Source organism: Scyliorhinus canicula, chromosome 8 (assembly GCF_902713615.1).
Source record: "Scyliorhinus canicula chromosome 8, sScyCan1.1, whole genome shotgun sequence".
NCBI classification, from domain to species: domain Eukaryota; kingdom Metazoa; phylum Chordata; class Chondrichthyes; order Carcharhiniformes; family Scyliorhinidae; genus Scyliorhinus; species Scyliorhinus canicula.
In genome coordinates, this window is record NC_052153.1 from 63858353 (window position 1) to 63879600 (window position 21248).

Here is a 21248-nt window from a genome sequence, read left to right on the forward strand (position 1 = left end):
TATTTGTTAAAATGAGATTGAAAGAGACACCTTTGTTTTCACGAGTCAGCTAATATGCAGGTGCATTAAACAATTAAGGCAAATGGTATGTTGGTCTTTATCGCAAGACAATTTTGAGTCGTGGTAGTGGAGTAGAGTGGTCTTGCTGCAGTTGTATGGAGCTTTGGTGAGACTGCACCCAAGTGTGTAAACATTTGGTCTCCTCACCAAACAGAGATCTTACCAAAAGAGATCTGCTGTACAGGCAGTTTGATGAAGGTTCACTGGAATTTTCCAGTGAGGAGACACTGAAGAGACAGGACCTGTGTTTGCTAAAGAGAGAAGAATGAGAAGTAATCTCTGTATACCATTAAAAGTTAACAGGCTAGATACAGAAAGGATGTTTCCTCTAGCTGGGTGTCTTAGAACCAGTGGGCATAATCTCAAAAGTAGACCATTTAAATAGGACTGAGAGAAGGTAAAATTGCTTCAGTGAGAAGGTGGCGCATCTTTGGAGTTCTCTACCCTGAGAGACTGGAATGCAGAACAGATTCAAAGAGGCCAAATGGCCCATGTTTCATGTTCCTGTGTATGGAACGTGTATATTAGAACTGTCTTCAGGTATACTCTCAAAACAAAATTCACACGAGTCTGCAACACAATCTAGGAAATGGCACAGGTATTCAGCATAAAAACTGCTTAATGTCCCAAACTGCTTAATGTCCCAGTCCAGTGAACAACTGAAAATTAGAACTGAGCAGTGTGTTCCTTGAAGTTAGAGCAAGTAGCTTTACAATCCAATTCAGGGTTTAGACTACTACCTGCATAGAGACCAAATAATTCAAAGGACTGAACTCTTCAATAGATTGGATCATTCAATTTACTGTGGAATGCCTCAACTTCAGCCATCAGCATTTGAAGGCTTTTTAAATAACTTCAATCTTGGGAAAGGATGAGCACCAAGAGCATATACAGCTTCAAGTTGTTAGCACTACTACCTCACCACCAGGGAACTGGGTTAAATTCTGACCTTGGGTGACTGGAGTTTTCATTTCTCCCCATGCTCCAGTTTCCTCCCACAGTCCAAAGACGTGCAGGTGGACTGGCCATGGTAAACTGCCCCTTAAGTGTCCAAAGGTTAGGTGAGGATAGGATAGGGAAGTGGGCAGAGGTAGGATGCTCTCAGAGGGTTGGTACAGACTATGGGCTGAATGCCCTCCTTCTGCATTGTTGGGATTTAGAGTTCTAAAATTGAGATTTTAGGAGTAAGAGCTCTCCCTTTATTATCAGTGCCTCATTTGAATTAAATGAATTGGTAAAGCACAATTTCTCGACACAATGTCACTTCAGTCTAAAGTGACAATGAGCTTAATCACAAAAATATATAGGAATGAAGACAGCTGCATCTTAAGACTACTTCCCATCACCAGAGTAAAGGCCTATAATCAGGGTCAAGGGGTCCATCTGCACTCCCGGTAGGTGTGGTGTGAAGATCCCATGAAACTATTTCAAAGAGCAAAAGCATCCCTCAAAATGTCCAGTTCATTGCTCTCTTTCCCTCCCCCCCCCCCCCCCCCCTCCCCTCCCCTCCCTCCTCCGATCAGTATTACTTTAAACATAATTTGGTCTTTGCCATTTGTAGGAGCTTGATGTGTAAATTGGCTGCAACATTTCCTACATCACAACAGTCATCGCACATACTGGACTTGTGCCAGGCTTTGATAGAGAGGTGAGGAGCATGGCCTGTGTACACAATGACTAATTAGATTTAGGAATCACCACCAAAGTGTGAAGCCTGCAAACAATTAACTTACTGCATTCTTTAAGGGATTCATCACTCTGGTCCATGCAGTCTGGATGCTGATTACATACTAGAGACACGTTTATGCATTCCCCACTTTGGCATTTGAAATCGTTGAGTCCTGTACATTCTAATTGTAAAAGAGAACAATGTAAAAAAGCTTTGAACGACCCGAAACATTGGCAGTTATTTCAGCAAATTATAAACCTACCACTTTTGCAAATGATTTCATCACTGCCATCAGTGCAGTCCCAAAATCCATTACATGTTTTATTGCCAGGAATACAGGCCCCATCACCACACTGGAAGTTACCTGGATTACATTTGCGTGGTGCTGAAATTAAAATAGAAGTACAATTTATTCATAGCACCAGAATGTTTACATTTGTAGATACTGTAAGGGTTCTTGCTGTTTACTCCCTTATTTCCCTTCCTATTTTTGATCTGCAGATGATTTATGGATGTCGTCAAGGCAGCCTGTACCCTCAATTCAAGCAGAAGGAATCAATGGCCTGTGCCTTTAATTAACCAGGAAGAATCCTGAAGGCAGCTGGTTTAGACTCCTGATTGCAGACTGGCCATCATTAGTGATGACTGTTCATAGATCATAGAATTTACAGTGCAGGAGGCTATTCGGCCCATCGAGTCTGCACCGGCTCCTGGAACGAGCACCCTACCCAAGGTCAACACCTCCACCCTATCCCCATAACCCAGTAACCCCACCCAACACGAAGGGCAATTTATCATGGCCAATCCACCTAACCTGCACATCTTTGGACTGTGGGAGGAAACCGGAGCACACCCACGTACACACGGTGAGGTTGTGCAGACTCCACACAGACTGTGATCCAGGCCAGAATCGAACCTGGGACCCTGGAGCAGTTAAGCGATTGTGCTATCCACAATGCTACTGTGCTGCCCTGATAGGGACAGGTTTAGTACAGTGGGCTAAACAGCTGGCTTGGAATGCAGGAAAAGGCCAGCAGCATGGGTTCTACTCCCGTACTGGCCTCCCCAACAGGTGCCGGAAAGTGGTGACTAGGGGCTTTTCACAGTTACTTCATTGAAGCCTACTTGTGACAATAAGTGATTATTATTATTGACTTGGCTAGTGGCCAATGAATTGGGCCAAAAGGCTGTGCTCTGCTTGGTAACAGGTGGTGATTTGATCTGATCTCACTGAAATGTTATGGGGTTCCAGCTTAATTTCACTTTTGATTCAGACAGCCTGGATGGAGGGTTCTAACTAACTCTATCCAAAATGATCCAACACATCCTCAGATCCAACACATCCTCTTCAGAAGGACACCGAAGGCCAACTCTGTCCCCAGCAGGTCTTGGGGCATTCCCTCAAGTCTGCAGAAGCCAGATGTCAAAGAGCTGAAAGCAAGATTTAATGTGAAACAAAATGTCTCACTGGAAAGATATAGGCCAGGACTGAATGTTCACCTAGAGGTGTACCTCGAGCTGAAGGCCCAGTTCGATAAAAATCAAGGAGTACTGCATTCTCTTTCTAAACTACCAGGATTCTCAATGATGAACAAAACTCTGCAAAGTTGATCATCAGCTATACCAGAGACAAGCATTTAGTCTTTACTCCTTTCCACCCATGTTTGTGGTGTTGTGGACAGTTAAAAGTTGTGTAGTAGCTTGTTAGCCAGTTGCATTTACTGCATATTAAATTATTCTGGTTAAAAAAACAAACAGTAATGGTGTTTCAACTTATAAACTGATTGTAATTATTGGGCAGCCAAGGACCCTGGGAACTTGCAACTCCAGGACAAGTGGGCCTGGAATTAACCATGCTAGCATTATAAAATGTCAAAGCTTCATTTGAAATGACACTACTGTTCCTAAACATTACTTGGCTGTGACTAACTTTGACAATATCACCACTTTTGGGAAAGGTAAAACATGGTGACCAACTTTGGTAGTTAGTGGACACAAGAAGTTCTGACCTGGGGATTATCAATGGTTGTCCTCATATGACCAGTCATACCAAGGATCACTGTTGAATGGTTCTGCAGAATGTCAGAAAAAAGTATTTCCACATTCCATATCAATTGTTCAAAATAAGAGTCATGACAAATGCAGATTTATAGAATCCAGTTATTAGCTATATTGAGCCTAGAAATCAGTTTGAGTTGAACACCCAGACATAGCCTGTTAACAGGAGTGAAGAGAACTTGCCCAACTGGGGCCTCACGGTAGCATGGTGGTTAGCATCAATGCTTCACAGCTCCAGGGTCCCAGGTTCGATTCCCGCTGGGTCACTGTCTGTGTGGAGTCTGCACGTCCTCCCAGTGTGTGCGTGGGTTTCCTCCGGGTGCTCCGGTTTCCTCCCACAGTCCAAAGATGTGCGGGTTAGGTGGATTGGCCATGCTAAATTGCCCGTAGTGTAAGGTTAATGGGGGGATTGTTGGGTTACGGGTATACGGGTTACGTGGGTTTAAGTAGGGTGATTATTGCTCGGCACAACATCGAGGGCCGAAGGGCCTGTTCTGTGCTGTACTGTTCTATGTTCTATGTCTTGCTCTCCGCTTAGCAGAGAATGAGCCTGCTGGAGCCACAGTCTCTTGCAGAAGTGAAAAAAGGCTTAATTTGGGTTTCCACTATAATAATATTTATTATCGTCACAAGTAGGCTTACATTAAAAGTGAAAATCCCCAGTCGCCACATTACAGTGCCAGGTATACAGAGGGAGAATTCAGAATGTCCAATTCACCTAACAAACACATCTTTCAGGATTTGTGGGAGGAAACTAGAGCACCCGGAGGAAAACCCACACAGACAGGGCAGAACATGCCAACTCTGCACAGACAGTAACCTAACCTGGGAATTGAACCCAGGTCCCTGGCGCTGTGAAGCAAGAGTGCTAACCACTGCTACCATGCTGCCCTCGATACATGACTGAAGTTTGGAAATACTGTACACAAGTGTCACATTCGATGGTTCAGGTCAACTCTCGGAATTAACTAACAAATTAGAATCTCAGCACCAAAACAGAAGTCTAGCACTAAAATTACAATGCTATAGAAAAAAGTTAATTTTGCTTAGGTTAAAGGCATTGTATATGCTCATTCAACTAAGTGGAGGGCTTTGTTTTCAGAGAACTGGGCCAAACGAAGACTATTATGCAACCTGAACCAACAATTTAACAGCCAGCCAATTGAGCCGAGCTGGGGAGAGATAGTTTGTGTTCCAATTTCAAGCTTGATTGTCCTTAGTTAGATACACAAAAGCACAATCCCAAAACTCATTTGAGTACGGGAAAAAAAAAAGAATCTAGAATAGTTTTTGGAGAAAGCCAAAAATTTAAATAGGTTTCATTATTAACCCTAAAAGTTGAGGCATTGAAAACATTACAGCTGTATATTACAGCTCAAGTACCAGAAAGCTATTTATATAGAGATCATACAAAGGGATAGAATTACCTATCAAATCGTGAGAAAGTAGTTGGCAATTCTGCAGGTATTTATAGAGATCATACAAAGGGATAGAATTACCTATTAAACCTGACAAAGTTTATTGGCGATTCTGCAGGTAGATGGCTTGAGATCGTGAAATGAAAACTAGCTTTACCTTTCAAAAAGCTGCACCCCTCAACTCTTGAAATCAAGTACAATTTATGATAGTTACCATCATTTTAAACATTCCAAGGGGAGCATGCAGATCAAGAGGTGTTTGGCAGATTACACTGCAAATGGTGACAAATATTTTTTTTAGGCCACTTATCCTTTTGGTTGATGGGATAGCATTTTCCTCCGCCAGAGCGCCAGTCACAACTGCACTGGCAAATTTATGGAGTGTACAGAGCAAAAAGACACATCTACTTACGACAATTAACTTCATCACTTCCATCTTTACAGTCAGTATCCCCATCACAGTACCATTTACTGTGAATGCATTCACCAGAATCACATGGAACATCACCAGGAGAACAAGTCACAGGAGGAGGAACGATACGTCCACAGCGGTCTGGTGATTCATCAGACCGGTCAGCACAATCAGCGTTGGTGTCACACACCCAATCCATAGGAATGCATCTGGAATTATTGCACTGAAACTCATGTGGGTGACAGATAGATGGAGCACAGTCCCTTTCATCACTTCCATCACCACAGTCATCTTCCCCATTGCACATAAATGCTCTTGAAATACAATTACCACTGAAGCAAGTAAACTCTCTGGAACTGCAGGTAAGGTTGCCTGAAAAATATTTTATTCAAATGGATTGTTAAATGTCTATATCCTTGACTCATCTCATTGATCAAAATACTAATGAACAGTAAGGCTGTTGAAGTTCTGCTTAGCACAATTAACCATTATTAAGTTGCTCATTTTTCCCCATTTCACTTTTTTTTAAAAACAACACTACACCCCACCACCCAGTGGTGACAATTTGGATGAATGGGGATCATGGCTACTCATTCTATAATGCACCCAGAAATTCTCAACTAATCCAAAAGCAAAATACTGCAGATGCTAGAAATAGTCAGCAGGTCCCAGATGCCAAGTGTTTCAGGTCATTTCATCAGTTCTGACCTGCACATTTTCTCTTCAAAGGCCGTAGACTAGGAGTATTTCCAGATTTCTGTTTTTATTGCAGATTCTCCACAATGGTGGAACACCAGTCAGCCTAAAATCAACTTCGTCCCAGTAAACAAATTTGCTCTAAATATTTCAGACAATGGATTATTTCAGCAAGGTGATGCTTCACCAAGAAGATCTAACAGCAGATGAAACTAGTGCTATGTTGAGTAGGAGATAGAGCTGGCAACAAAATGGTCAGCACCACATTGCAGTAACTAAAGCACCAATTTTAAAATCCTAGTTAATTTAGCATGTGCAGAACCAAGCAAGAGCCTGGGCTATGGTTAGCTGGAGACTTTGGATTGGATTTGGTTTATTGTCACGTGTACAGAGGTACAGTGAAACGTATTTTTCTGCAAGCAGCTCAACAGGTCATTAAGTACATGAAAAGAAAATGCATAGTAGGGCAACACAAGGTACACAATGTAACTACACAACGCCAGCATTGGGTGAAGCCTACCGGCAATTTAAAATCTCCAATATCTCAACTTGTATAATGCATTTTCTTTCACCTTCCTGGAATGTTTGACTGCTAAGACAAGTTTAAATCTTAGTTATATATTAACCTACCACAGTTCTCTTCATCATTGCCAGTAATACAATCCTTTTCTCCATCACATTTCCAATTTACAGGAATACACTGAAGAGATCCAGACCCACAGCTGATTTCATTCATGTGACAGATTTGTGTGTCTAAAATAGAAAGGCTTTAAAATTAGTATTAAACAACTATTCCATACGTGTTGCAGAAATATAACTACAGTAATGGTTTACCAAAACAATTTTGAGATTAAGACCTCAAGTAAAAAGATTTGTACACAAGTGCTCAGCAGGTATGGACCCGTGTTTCCACCAGAATGTCCATCCATTTAACTTTGATCATGCACCCTTAAAAGCCTTGGGCCCCAGCATCGTGGCTGTTGGTTTGCTGCCAGATGAAAAATAGGTAGTGAATCAGTTTGTGTTTTATATGCTTTTCAGTTCCCATCCATTCCAAATTAAATGAAACATTATCCCTCTTTTGTCTCATCGGAAGTTGTTTATCAATAGCAAAATATTCACATCCATCTTTTTGCCCATTATTGATCCAAATTAAAGTGTGCGAATGTTAAAACTAGTTGAACAGTTAGAAGTCCAGTAGGTAAAATTCAGTGCAAATCATCTTTGTACTGCAGATAGCACCACCTAGAGCAGAAATGCCCTTTCACAACAGATTCAAGTAGACCAAGTTTGAAACGGTGTCCAATATAATATTTTGTAGAAAGAATACCAGAGAAAGTCATACTGATATTTATTGATGAACAGTGATTGACCTTTGCAGTTAGGCCAGCATGGTGATGTCACCACAGTACTGAACTTTAAATCTCACCCAGCTCAAGTGGAAGGTACTTACGACAGGCATCTGGTGCTTCATCAGATCCATCTTTGCAGTCAGCCTTACCATCACATTGCCACCTAATAGGCACACATTGTCCATCATGACAGATAAAGTCTGACGCTTGGCAGGTAGCATTAGCTAGCAGGGAAAGTAAACATGTTTGCCATAAGTTAACAAGCGATAATGTTCAATGACAGTTAACTGTAGTTAAAGATGCATGGCCAAGTTGAACATTTATCTTTGAGGAAGATCCCCAAGAACTCTAACCCCTCTATTTAACCATTATTCCAAAGTTCAACTAGTCGAGCCTAAAGGGAAGTGTCAGTTGTTTTGTATAGTGTAAATATCCAGAGATTAGTTTTAAGTCGTACAATTTGTGTCACTGAAAATTCATTTAAACAACAATGAGCATGTCCAGTTAAGATGGATTCTGCCAGGGTCACTCAGCACTTGACTTCATTACAGCCTTGGTTTAAACATGGGCAAAAGCACAGAATGCCAGAGGTGAGGAGACAGTGACTGCCCTTAACATTAAGGCAGCATTTGACCAAGTATGGCATCAAGGAGCCCTAGCTACACTGGAGTCAATGGGAATCAGGAGCAAAACTCTGCTGGTTGGAGTAATATCTGGCACAAAGGAAGATGTTTGTGGTGGTTGGAGGTCAATCATCTCAGCTCCAGGATATCACTGCAGGAGTTCCTCAGAGTAGTACTCTATGCCTAACCATCTTCAGCGGCTTCAATGACCTGCCTTCCATCAGAAGGGGGGATGTTTGCAGATGAATGCACAATGTTCAGCCTCATTTGCGACTCCGCAAATAATGAAGCATCCCATGTCCAAATGCAGCAAGGCCTGGACAATATTCCAGGCTTGGGCTGACAAGTGGCAATTCACATCCATGCCACACCAGTGTCAGGCAATGACCATCTCCTACAAGAGGAGATGACCATCGCCCCTTGACATTCAATGGCATTATCATCGCTGAATCCCCCACAAACATCCTGGGGGTTACCATTGATCATAAACTGAACTAGCCATTTTTATACTGTGGCTACCAGGGCAGGTCAAAGGCTAGGAATCCTACAGCAGGTAACTCGCCTTCTGACCTCGCAAAGCCGGTTCACCATCTACTAGGCATAAGTCAGGAGTGTAATGGAATACTCTCCCCTTGCCTGGATGAGTGCAGCTCCAACACTAGAAGCTTGACAGTATCTAGGACAAAGCAGCCCATTTGATTGCTCCTCCTTTCACAAACATTCAAGCCCTCCACCACCGACGAACAGTGGCAGCCTCGTGTACCATCTACAAAATGCACTGCAATATCTCACCAAGGTTCCTTAGACAGCACCTTCCAAACCCATAACCACGACCTTCGAGAAGGACAAGAGCAGCAGATACCTGGGAACCCCACCACCTGGAGGTTCCCCTCCCAAGTTATTCACCACCCTGACTTGGAAATATATCACCATTCCTTTGCTGTCACTGGGACAAAATCCTGGAACTCCCTCCCCAACAGCACAATGGATGTACCAACACCTGAAGGACTGAAGCAGTTCAAGGAGACAACTCACCACCATCTTCTGAAGGGCAACTAGGAATGGCAATGCTGGCCATCCAGCAACACCCACATCCCATAAATTAATTTAAAAATCTGATCATCTATACAAGTTACTCCAATATATCAGATTTTGGTGGTGAGTGGATCTAGTTCCCAGTGGGTTAGCTGCTGATGGCAACAATTTAGCCAGGATTATGCAAAACCTGAGCTTCAAACTGTTTCTCAGGCGAGTAGGATTTTACATGGTTCTATTGTCCATCTGATGAAACTGCTAACTTCTGACAAATATAAAACACTACACCCACCTCCAGGTTGGCACAACATGCAACTCATTCCTCAATAGTATCTACAATTTGTGATTCAAAGCCCATCACTTCTATTTCTACTTCATAAAAACTTTGGCATCTTTTTGATACTATACCCTCAAAAAGTAGTGAATCCTTTTGGGGGAATTTTGCATTACGATTCCCCCTGCCTACACAGGCTATTTACTTAATATGCATTCTCCCCAATTTAGGATTATTATTTCTCGCGCCCCCCCCCCCCCCCCCCCCCAATCCCCAAGCAACTCTTGCATGAAACTATGAAATGTGTTGGATTGCAGGTTAGTTTTTCTGATGCTCATTCTTTTTGCATATGTTTACTTTCTCAAAATAAGCTAACATTGCAACCCAATCCTATCGTAATATACATAGTTAGTTACACATTCCGATCCATTGAACACGTTTTCTGGGAGGCTTTCCATATATTCAACTACGCAGACTACATCATCCCACTTGGAATCTGGTCACCAGGTCAATCACCTGCTTGCAGCATCCAAAGTCCACAGCAAATATCAATAAACTACTGTAACTAACGCAATGAAGGCTCTATATAAAGCAACAGTGACGAGTGAGATGAATGGAATAATAATTGAAGTGATCACTGAACCGTTAAGTCATCAGATTGCTGCACATTCCCAAATTGCTCAGTAAAGTTCCCCATCTTTCATGCAAAGTTTGCCTCCACAATCTCTTAGCTGGTTACATCCCCACCTCCATAGGGCCCTCGTTGAACAAACTTGAGACAATATTTACCCAATTCACAGTGTCTTCCATCCTTCAGTTTCATTCCAGATGGACAAACGCAGGTATATTTTGGCAATTGATCAATCTGAGGGCTAGGGAGGCATAGATATTTACAGCCTCCATTTTTCAGCTTCTGATTGCACCAGTTTGTGCTTGTTTTGAGACCAAAGTTTCAAAGTCAGTATCCAGATTGAAAAAAAAGCAGGTTAGCGGCCCTCAAATTATTTACTGCACGAGGTATAGCATTCAAAACTTTACCAGTGTGGTTCAAAATCAACAATTGTCAGCTGTCTTGGGACTAAAAACATTTGCAACTGAGTCACTATCTGAATTGTCAAATAAAACTAGTCAAGAATAATTGCTTAAAAAGAAAAATATTCATTCTATATATTGGCACTCCGAATGTAGTTCAACAGCACTGAATGTACTGACTTCAACTATTGGTAGCACCACCCTACAGTCTTGTTAGAAAGAGAAACAAAGCCAATAATAATTCCAAATATCAAGTAAAAAGTCTCATTTCCTACCCAATGGCTGCATTGAAGTGTGGTAAATAATAACATCTTGAGGTTGAAGAAGATTGGAAACTAAGGCAATCACATCTGATCCAGTATACTTGTTGGCTGCATAAATGGCTTTGCTCATTTCATCTGACCAGAATACATGATCCTGAAATAATGGGAACAAAATAATTTGTGACCATCAAGGCATAAATAACTTGTGATCTTTGCAAGATGTTTCATGCTTACTGCAAAAAAATTATAAAATCCAGAAGTATCCCCTTGGTTGCAGATAATGGAAACAAAAACCGTTGTGGTATGCACATCACTGATATTCTACCTGATCTGCCTCATGCTTACCCATTTGTTATTCCCCCCCCCCCCCCCCCAAAACCATTTTTGTCCAAGGAGGAACTTGGCTCACAAGAGAAGAGTTCCTAATCACCATACTAACCCAGTCCATCGCTTCTACCCACTAACCCAGTCCATCGCTTCTACCCACTAACCCAGTCCATCGCTTCTACCCACTAACCCAGTCCATCGCTTCCAACCACTATACTTCAAACCTACAGGTACCAAACCGTATTTATTGCTTATCCACTGTTCAGTCCTTTTAGGAGGATACTCATGTACTCATCCATACTTTTGATAACCAAAGGTTCTGCTACTATAATCACCATTTGCCAGCCACTGTAGAACACAGCTTTAAGTCATAATCCAGCAAATTTGTGTCAGTCAAGAAATAGGTCAGTCTGATAAGAAAGTGCCAAGTCAGACCCAATTTTGGCTTCAGGAGCAACAGCTGGATGGAGTCAAGTGGACCACCCCTGGAAGCAGATGAAGGCAGTAGAGGAGGAGGCAGGTTGTGACCCAACTGTTTGCTTATATCTTATACCCTCAAGCTCTCACCACTCAATATGTCCCATCATTCACCTGCCCACTTGCCTTGGAAAGGAGATTGGTATCTCCACAATTCATGCACATCCACTACATAGAGTCCTAGGTGTGTCAATCAACCATGTTTTAAGTGCTGAAAACAGAAGCTACAAGCACTTGACACCTCCATCTTGCACAAAGAATTGGGCCATTGACAAAACAGGTTATATAAAAATATAGATTATACCATAAAAAAAAGTGTTAATAGCAGCAATGTTCTTGTCAGGTGGCCTGATTTATATTACAAGAACACTTGTAGCTAAAGCTATAAATTATTTTTAACATTAACTATGGGAAAACTATACACAAAACAGATGAACTGTATGGTCAAGCACATGCAACCTCTCTCCAGCTCCCTTCAGCCAGTCTGAGGTCACCTGACTAACATTTACTTGCATACACTAATGAGACTTCTAGCAGTCAGGTCGGTGAAATACAACAACCATGAATCACCACAGCTGTGTCAAAGTAAAACATTTTAAGGGAGTCAGGCTGTCAGCTAAGACTCTAGGGCTAGATTAGGGTGTAGGTTCCTACTCACTTTTATCTCATAAGGGGCTCTTGGGTCTGGGCCAAGGATACAGACCCATTCACCATCCCCATTTCTCTCTCCCCTCCCCCCCCCCCCGTCAGACCCAAATTTTCAAAGTATTAAAAGCTACCTCATTTAGTACTGAAACCTTGGGCGGGATTCGCCGACCCCCGCTGGGTTGGAGAATCGCTGGGGTCTGGCATGAATCCCGCCCACGCCGTCTCCGGCACCAGAGATTCGGCAGAGCAGGAATTGTGCCGCACCCGTCAGCAGTCCCCCCGCCTCCCACCCGGCGATTCTCCGGCCTGTGATGGGCCGACCTACCCACTGTCACTGTCATGCCGGTCCTGCCGGCGTGAATCAAACCACCTACCCATCCGGCGGGACCAGGTGGTGTAGGTGGGCTCCAGGGGTGCCCCCAAGGTGGCCTGGCCCACGATCAGGGCCTACCGATCGGCAGGCAGCCTGTGCTGCACTTTTCCTTCTGCGTTCGCCATAGTCTTCACGGTGGCGGAGGCATCCCAGCTCATGCGCAGGGATGACGTCAGCAGCTGCTGACGCTGTGGCGCATGCACGGACTTCCGCCAGCCGGCGAAGATCCTTCGGCCCCAGCTGACGTGGCGCCAAAGGCCGTTCCCGCCGGCCGGCTTGGCGCCAACTACTCCGGCGCGGGCCTAGCACCTCAAGGTTAGGGCTTGGCCCCTAAAGGTGGGTAGGGGAGAATCCTGCCCCTGGTGACCAAAATAGATCATGCAAAATTGCATGGGGCATTATTTTTTTTTTTAAAAACGAAGAGCTTCAAAATACAGAACTTTAATCTTCAGGGGCTGGTATAACTCACTTCGCTAGACAGTTGGTTTCATGATGCAGGGAAAGGCCAGCAGCACTGGTTCAATTCCTGTACCGGCTCAGGTTATTCATGAAGGCCCTGCCTTCTCAACCTTGCCCCAGGTGTGGTGATCTTCAGGTTAAATCACCACCAGTTTACTCTCCCCCTCAAAGGGGAAGCAGCCTGTGGTCATGTGGGACTATGGCAATTTTACCTTCTAGAACTTAAATACTTCAGTAAGAATGCTGAACACAAGTCAATGTCATATTTGATTTTTTTTTCTATGTAAAGGGGTTGACCATTGCCTGGTTAGATTTTAAATATGGCTGGGTTGTTGCGACAACCACTCAAGAAAAAAAAAGAGCTCTCGAGAAGCAGTGATTCAACCAAACTGCAGAGTACATTCAAATCCCAACTATGTGCTCCAAGCAAAATATATTGTGGTTTCACTACCTCAAATATCGAGACAGCACAGGGATGAGCAAGGAATTCATGTGAAAAGAGGACTGTTCTTCTGTCTTGCCCACTGAAGTCTACACTGGACAACATATGCAGTTTCGAATCAACCCAATAGAGCCGGCTCTTCACAAGATCTGTGAACAAAATTGAAGGATTAACCAAGCTCAATTGGGGAGGGTTTAAACAAAGGGGAAAAGATTTTACTAGCCCACTTACCAAGTGCAATGCCATTTGGCGACTGAATCTCTGTGTTAACTAGAGGTTGCCTGTTGGCACCATTCATTCCTGCTTTTCCTATCATGGATGGTTCACCCAGGTCTGACCAGTAAATAAACCTTGAAAACATGAAGGACATCAATTAGCAAAAATAGGCAGCTCAGAATCTCAAACACAATTGATCTTTTGGACTCCAAAAGTATTAAATATAAATTGGAGATTTTACAATCCCAGTGGAGATCAAACCAAAGAACTGAATTTGCCAACAACCTAAAAAATCCAGACAAGCTTTCAACTTGTTTATTATTTAATCTAAAACAGTATTCTATTCAACTAAAAATTGTATAAAATATGAACAGGCAAATCAGTCATGTGAAATTAAATTAAGATACAAAACATGTTTCATTAATCAGCTCACTTAATCGTCAAGACAATTAAGTCCCTCAGCTACAGCTCCATTTTTTCAACGATTTAACCATTAGTTCTCAAGACAGCAGCTCCTACTCAGATGTGCTTCTCTAGAACCTGCCTAGCTCTACTCCCATTGGTCTACGTTACACAGATCCTCTGGAAACTCCTTTATCTTCAAAACGGCTGGTACACTATGGCCAATTCTGGTCCTCAATTTGAAGGTAACTGAACAGTGACCATCCCCAATAAAGAGAATCAAAGCATTGTCCATTCAATGGCAGCATCACCCAATCCCCCTCACTTGTGACACTACACTCTGGGCTAGCTCATGGACAACCCCACTTGACCTGAAATTGCAGCACAATTGAATTAACCAATCATTTTTAGAAAGTATCCAAAGTCTTTGGTCCTTGGCTGCCCAATAATTAGGCCAGTCACTAGGTTTGTAAATGTAAGCAATTACTTTTCATTTGCAAATCATCCAATCCTTTTTTAAATAAATTTAGGAGTACCCAATTCATTTTTTCCAATTAAGGGGCAATTTAGTGCAGCCAATCCACCTAACCTGCACATCTTTGGGTCATGGGGGCAAAACCCATGCAAACACGGGGAGAATGTACAAACTCCACACGGACAGTGACCCAGAGCAGAGATCGAACCTGGGACCTCGGCGCCGTGAGGCTGCAGGGCTAACCCACTGCGCCACCGTGCTGCCCAGCAAATCATCCAATTCTTAATCCCTAATTTGACTTGCCCTCATCCCTCAATGTGCACACACACACGACAAAGAGGGGAGAAAATAAAGATGAACGTTAAAAAATTGTTGGGTGATGTTTCTAGCACCTTTCTCCTGTTGCTTTGGTTCAAGGTTTTCACTGGATTCATTCAGGTCACCGAAGGTGAAGGAATACAGCAACTAAAATTTAAACTGATCTTTTTCAGGTCTCCGAAATCCACTAGAGTAGGACCCAATAACCACCCAGTTACTGGCAGAATGCGACCTTCTAGCCAATTCATTGGTCACCAACCAACCGGTTTCACCCCATCTCACCTACCAAGAAGTCGAAGTTGCCCTGTTTGAAAAACCAGCACCATATACTATGTTCCTATGAATTCCTCATTCTCTATGGCTTGACTTAAAAGATACAGATCCATTAAGCATCATAAACAGCAAAAGGGGAATAAGGGAACCAAGAGAAAAGATCCTTATAACATCCTGGGGGTTACCATTGACCATAGTTATATAAATACTGTGGCTACAGTGCAGAGCAGAGGCTAGGAATCCTGTGGCAAGTAGCTCACCTCACTCCCTGAAGCCTGTCCACCACCTACAAAGGCGCAAGGAGTGTGATGGACTACTCCCCACTTGCCTGGATGAATGTCGCACCAATGCCACCCAGGACAACAAGTAGTGCATTTTATTGGCATCACTTACACAAAAATTCACTCCCTCCACTACCGATGCACTATAGCAGTGTATACCATCTACAAGATTACACTGCCGGAACTCACCAAGGCTTCTTAGGCAGCACCTTCCAAACCCACAACTATCTAGAAAACAGCAGATACCTGGGGACAGCACAACCTGGAAGTTCACCTCCAAAATCACTCGCCACCTTGATGACTATCACCACTCTTTCACAGTCAAGTCAAATTCCCAGAACTCCCTCCCCAACAGCACTAGGGTATACCTACATCATTACACCTCAGGGACTGCAATGGTTTAAGGCAGCAGCTCACCACCACCTTAAAGGAAAATTAGAGATAGGCACCAAAGGCCTAGCCAACATCATGTTAAAAAAAAAAACTTTTATACATCTCTGCTTGGGAAGCTAGTTACCTCTATTTCATACATCACTCAGCCATCCCAAAATAAGACACGATTTGAACAATACGAGTGAATTATTTTACAAGTGCAAAGCAACTTCAGTGAAAAAAGGTCAGTACCCATTTAGTGGATCAACTGCCACAGAAGCTGGTTCCCTCAAGTCAATGTCAAACAGGGTCTTCCTTTCAGTTCCATTATACGTAGCCACAGAGATAGTTTTAGTACCACGATCCGTCCAGTAAATATGCTTGTAGATCCAATCCACAGCAATCCCCATAGGAGCATCTATATCTTTAAGAATTCTAGATACACCAACTTTGCTTTTCTTTTCATACATTAGTAAACTAAGGAGAGAACACAATGCCAAATGTGGTTACATGAACTGTGCAAAATGAGCCTGAGCACTTGGAAAAGCTTACTACCAAAACGAAGTTGAAGTGTCCCCTTATTTAACAAGTTCCCTTCAACATGCATAAAGGGATGAAATATTCCAAGGGCATCTGAAATTAAATACAGCAGGTAGACTAACGTCAATATATGCTGAATGCAGTGAAAAGTGAAGGATTTCACAGGACCGAGACAAAACAAAATCACGCAGTTAAACAAAGCGTTGAAGCGGCTGGATATAGTTCTTAGAATGACTGCCATCAGGTTTTTGCTGTGGTCAACACGAACATTTACCCAAAGCAGGGCAAGTTTAGCATCAACAAAAAAGATTTCTGAAAGGCAAAACCTTCAGTGCTGTACCGAATTATTACTTCACCATTCATGGAACTTCCGGTGGCAACCATGTTGAGTGGTCACACATAGGAAGGCATAGAAAAGAGCTCTTTTTACCCGAAATTGAGTGCAACTTTGACAGAAAATTATAGCTGAAGGTCGAGGGAGAAGTTCCCTCAGAGAGTGGCATGTCCGCTGGTCATCAAACCCAGCGGAAGATGAAAGACCTGGCCAAGGAGTTGGAAGAGACCAGTGGTGCAGCAGCCAGTGGAAGGATGGGGGAGGGGGAAGGGCTAGTGCAAGTAACAAAGCCCCAGGTGGAACTTCATCAAAGAAGTGTTCCGCCAGCAGAGGAATGAGATGCAAGAGGCTCGCTCGAAGGCCATCGAAGAGGCTGTGGCACCTCAGAAAGGCTCGATGGAAGGTAGAAAAATGTCTGGAGGCGCAGGGGTTGCCAATCAAAGATATTGAGGGGGTGATGTCGGACCTCAGTAATTGGGTGGTGGCATTGGAGGCCGAGGTGGACCTCTTAGGAGACCTTTGCAAGACGTTGAGAGCAAAGGTGAAGGAGGAGCAGGAAAATAGATAGAGAGGCAGAATTTGCAGATAGTGGGTTTGCCTGAAGGAGTGAAAGGTGCCGGGTGCCACAAGGTACATCTGAGGATGCTGACAGGGCTGGTGGCGGAGTGTTGGATAAGACCCCTGCAGAAGTGAGCAGAGCACACAGGTCTCTAGGCAGAAGCCTAGAGCAGGAGAGCTGCCAGAGGCCATGATCGGGAGGCTCCCTAAGATTGTGGAGAAAGAAGATTCTGCAGTGGGCCAGGGATTGCGAATGGGAGTGCAACAAGGTCCGACTATACATTGGAGCAGTACGGCAACGGCAAAACAGCGTGCAGGGTTCAACAAAGCCAAGGCAGTGCAGTATCAACAGCAGATGGAGGCTCTACCCAATGAAGCTTTGCGTGATACAAGACGACCAGGAAGAATATGGAGACCCCAGAAGCAGCCAATGACTTTATCAAAGAGCATAAACTGGGGGAGAACTGAACAATTCTGGAAGACGGAGGTGCTGGCACATCAAAGTAACTGGGAGTAGGGGTTGGAGGCAGTGTGGGGGGGGGGGGAAAGAGAAGAGGGGTTCCTATTCTTCCGATGGAGATTCTCTTTTTTTTTTTAAACTGTTGGATTTGTAAAGGGTAGCAGGGGTGAAAAGGTTATAGGGGATGGCTGGCTGTCCCCCCCCCCCCCCCCCCCTCCTGCTGCCTTGGGGCTGTTTTTGCTCCCCCGGTTTGTTCTTGGGGAAGGTGACCTGTGGTTTGAGAGGAGACCGGTGGGTAGGAGGGAGAGGTCAGCAGGGAGCCTTCTTCACAGAAAAGGAGAGATAAGGGCAGGGGTCAGTGGGAGAAGCCTTTGGGCAGGAGATGCTGGTGAATGGAAAATATGGTGTGGGAGAAAGCAGAGAGGGGTGGGGGGTGTCGCGCAGCAGGTTAGAGAAAAACATGGTCGGGGCGGAGATGTGATTGAGTGGGGAATTAGAAGGGATGCCAGTGGTGTTGGGGCAATGTAGGTTGAGGGGGTTTCTGGCAGCAATCTCAGACTTGGCCACACACCAGTTGATGGTGGGAGGTTTTAATTGTGTCCTAGCGCTGAGGGTAGATCGATCGAGCTCCAGGTCAATGTGTAAGATACGAATGACGAAGGAGCTGGTTTGGTTTATGGAAAAGATAGGCATGGTGAACCCTTGGCACATCAAGAACTCCGGAGGGGGGGGGGGGGGGGGGGGGGGGGGGGGGGGGGGGGGAAACAGTAATCTCTGCCTAGAGTATATTCTAGAAATGATTTTGGCAAGGGGGGGGGGGGGTAAAATAGTAATCTCTGACCACGCACGCAATTGGCTGGTGATTTGGCTTAGTGGGCCAGAGTGGAGGCTCAATTCAGGGTTGTTGGCAGATCAAGGCTTTTGTGATAAAGTGCGAGCTGTGATTAACGATAATGTAGAATTGAACCAAAACGGGTAGTGTCAGTGGCCACATTTTGGTAAGCGCTAAAAGCAGTGGTCCAAGAGGGGATTATCTTGTTCAAGGCACATGCAGATAAGCAAAAGGAGGGAGGAATCAGAGTGGCTCATGAACAAGATATTGGAGGTAGATAGAGAGTACTCAAGGGTGCCCATTAAGGAGGGATTGGCAAAGAGGAAAAGATTACAGGGGCAATTTGATAGACTGACAACAGGGAGGGAAGTAAGACAGCTGCTTAGGGCAAGAGGGATGCAGTATGAATACAGACAGAAGGAGAGTCTAATGTTAGCACATCAGCTGCAGAGGCAAGTTGCATCCAGGGAAATATTGAAGATACGGACTGGGACAGGGGATGTGGTGTCGGTGCCAGGAAGATAAATTAAGATTTTGGGATTAGAGGTAGTGCTGTCCATGGATGTGGAGAAGTTATCGGACCGGGTGGAGTGGTAGTACCTATTGAGGTCCTAGGAAGGTTCTGGTTTGGGCCAAAGTTTGTGGCATGGGTGCACCTGTTATATGTGTCACTGATGGAGCGTGTGTGGACCAATAACCGAGTTCACAGACCTTTGAGCTACACAGGGGAACAAGGCAGGGCTGCCCGCCGTCACTGCTGCTGTTTGCACTGGTAATGGTTCTGATGGGGTTGGCAGAGTGGCAAGGGACTATGAGGGGAGAAAGGGATAATTGGGTGTCACTTTATGCTGTTGCCCTACTATTGTATGTTTTGGACCTGCTGGACAGCATGGAGGGGATCATGTGTCTGTTGGGGAAGTTTGGGGCGATCCTCAGGATACAAGTTAAATGTAGGGAAATGCGAAGTGTTCCCAGTGAATGAGTTGGGTTGGCAAGCCAATTTAGGGAGAATGCCATTTAAGGTGGCTAGAGACAGGTTTAGATACTGGGGCAGTCAGGTAACAAGGGAATGAGCAATGCTTCACAAATGGAATCTAACAAAACTGGTGGAGGAGGATCTCAAGAGGTGGGACAGACTGCACTGACTTTGGCAGGGAGGGTCCAAGTGGTGAAGATGAACCTCGAGGCTCTTGTTCATATTCAAGATACTCCTGATCTTTGTACCGAAGGCCTCATCAGAAACTGGACACAATTATCTCTGACTTTGTATGGGCAGGGAAGGTGCCCAAGGGTTAAGAGGACCCCGTTAGAGACAGCAGGGAGAGTTGGTGTTTTTGAACCTGGTATATTACTATTCGGCAGCAAACATGGAGGTGGTGAGGCAATGGTGGGAAGGGGAGGGGGTAGAATGGGTTAGCTTGGAGGTAGAATGGGTTAGCTTGGAGGTAGAATCCTGTAGGAGGTCCAGCTTAAGGGCTGCCAATGGCACCAAGCAGATAAGAGCCTAGTGGTGCAGTCCATGGTGAAGATCCAGAAGTAGCTGAGGGGGCATTTTAGAATAGAGGTTTTTTTTAAAGAGTTCATCATGTACACCCTGTTAGAGCGACTATTACTTTTGGATGTGCAAGGGGAGGCAAGATCGGAGACATATATAGGTGGCTGGGAGAACAGGAGGCGAGCGGGTGGAGAAGTGGAAAAGGAAGATAAACTGGGGAATACAGAGTAAGGCACTATGAAGGCAAATGCGGCGTCCTCGTGCGCAAGGATGAGCCTGATGCAGTTCAAGGTCATACACAGGGTACATATGACACAGGCAAGAATGAGTGGGTTCTTTCAGGGGGTGGCAGACAAGTGAGAAGTGTGGGCAGGGACCAGTGAATACACACATGGGGCAGGATTCTCCCCTACCCGGCGTAGGGGAGTGGCGCCAACCACTCCGGGGTCGGGCCTCCCCGAAGGTGGGGAACTCTACGCACCTTTGGGGGCTAGGCCCGCGCCGGAGCGGTTGGCACAAGACTGGCGCAAAAAACCAGCGCCAGCGGCCTTTCAGGCCCACCGCTGGCAGTGGGGCTGGCCGAAAGGCTTTCTCTGGTTGGCGCAAGCGGCCAGCTGCCGCTGATGTCACCACCAGCGCATGCGATGTGGGTTTCTCTTCCGCTTTCGCCATGGCGGCGGAGAAATAGTGCACCCAGGGCACTGGCCCGGAGTCTGAGCGGGGGACCCCGATCGCGGGCCTGGCCACCGTGGGGTCACCCCCCGGGGTCCGATCGCCCCGTGCCCCCCCCCCAGGACTCCGGTCGCGCCGCTGATCCCGCCACCACCAGAGGTGGTTCAAACCTCGGCGGCAGGAAAGGCCGCCCAGCGGCGGGACTTCGGCCCATCCGGGCCGGAGAATCGCAGCAGGGGCCTCGCCGATTGGAGTGGCGAGATTCCCGCCCGCACCAATTCCCGGGTGGCGGAGAATCTCTGCCACGGCAGGGGCAGGATTTGCGGCAGCCCCAGGCGATTCTCCGACCCTGCTGGGGGTCAGAGAATTTCGCCCATGTTCTGGGGCTGCAAAAAGTTGGAG

At 45.1% G+C, this 21248-nt stretch overlaps 1 protein-coding gene across 1 annotated transcript in view; it reads right to left on the bottom strand.

The window, feature by feature from the left end:
* The window catches only part of LOC119970288 (low-density lipoprotein receptor-related protein 2-like), a 118483-nt gene that overhangs the window by 63751 nt on the left and 33484 nt on the right, over positions 1-21248 (bottom strand). Inside the window, exons 21-29 of the mRNA XM_038804667.1 lie at positions 16208-16432; positions 13850-13968; positions 13628-13767; positions 10905-11046; positions 7767-7889; positions 6944-7066; positions 5618-5989; positions 1992-2114; positions 1794-1910 (exon numbers count right to left, since the gene is read on the bottom strand). Coding sequence (XP_038660595.1) covers positions 1794-1910; positions 1992-2114; positions 5618-5989; positions 6944-7066; positions 7767-7889; positions 10905-11046; positions 13628-13767; positions 13850-13968; positions 16208-16432 — 1484 coding nt within the window. The remainder of the gene's footprint in view (positions 1-1793; positions 1911-1991; positions 2115-5617; positions 5990-6943; positions 7067-7766; positions 7890-10904; positions 11047-13627; positions 13768-13849; positions 13969-16207; positions 16433-21248) is intronic.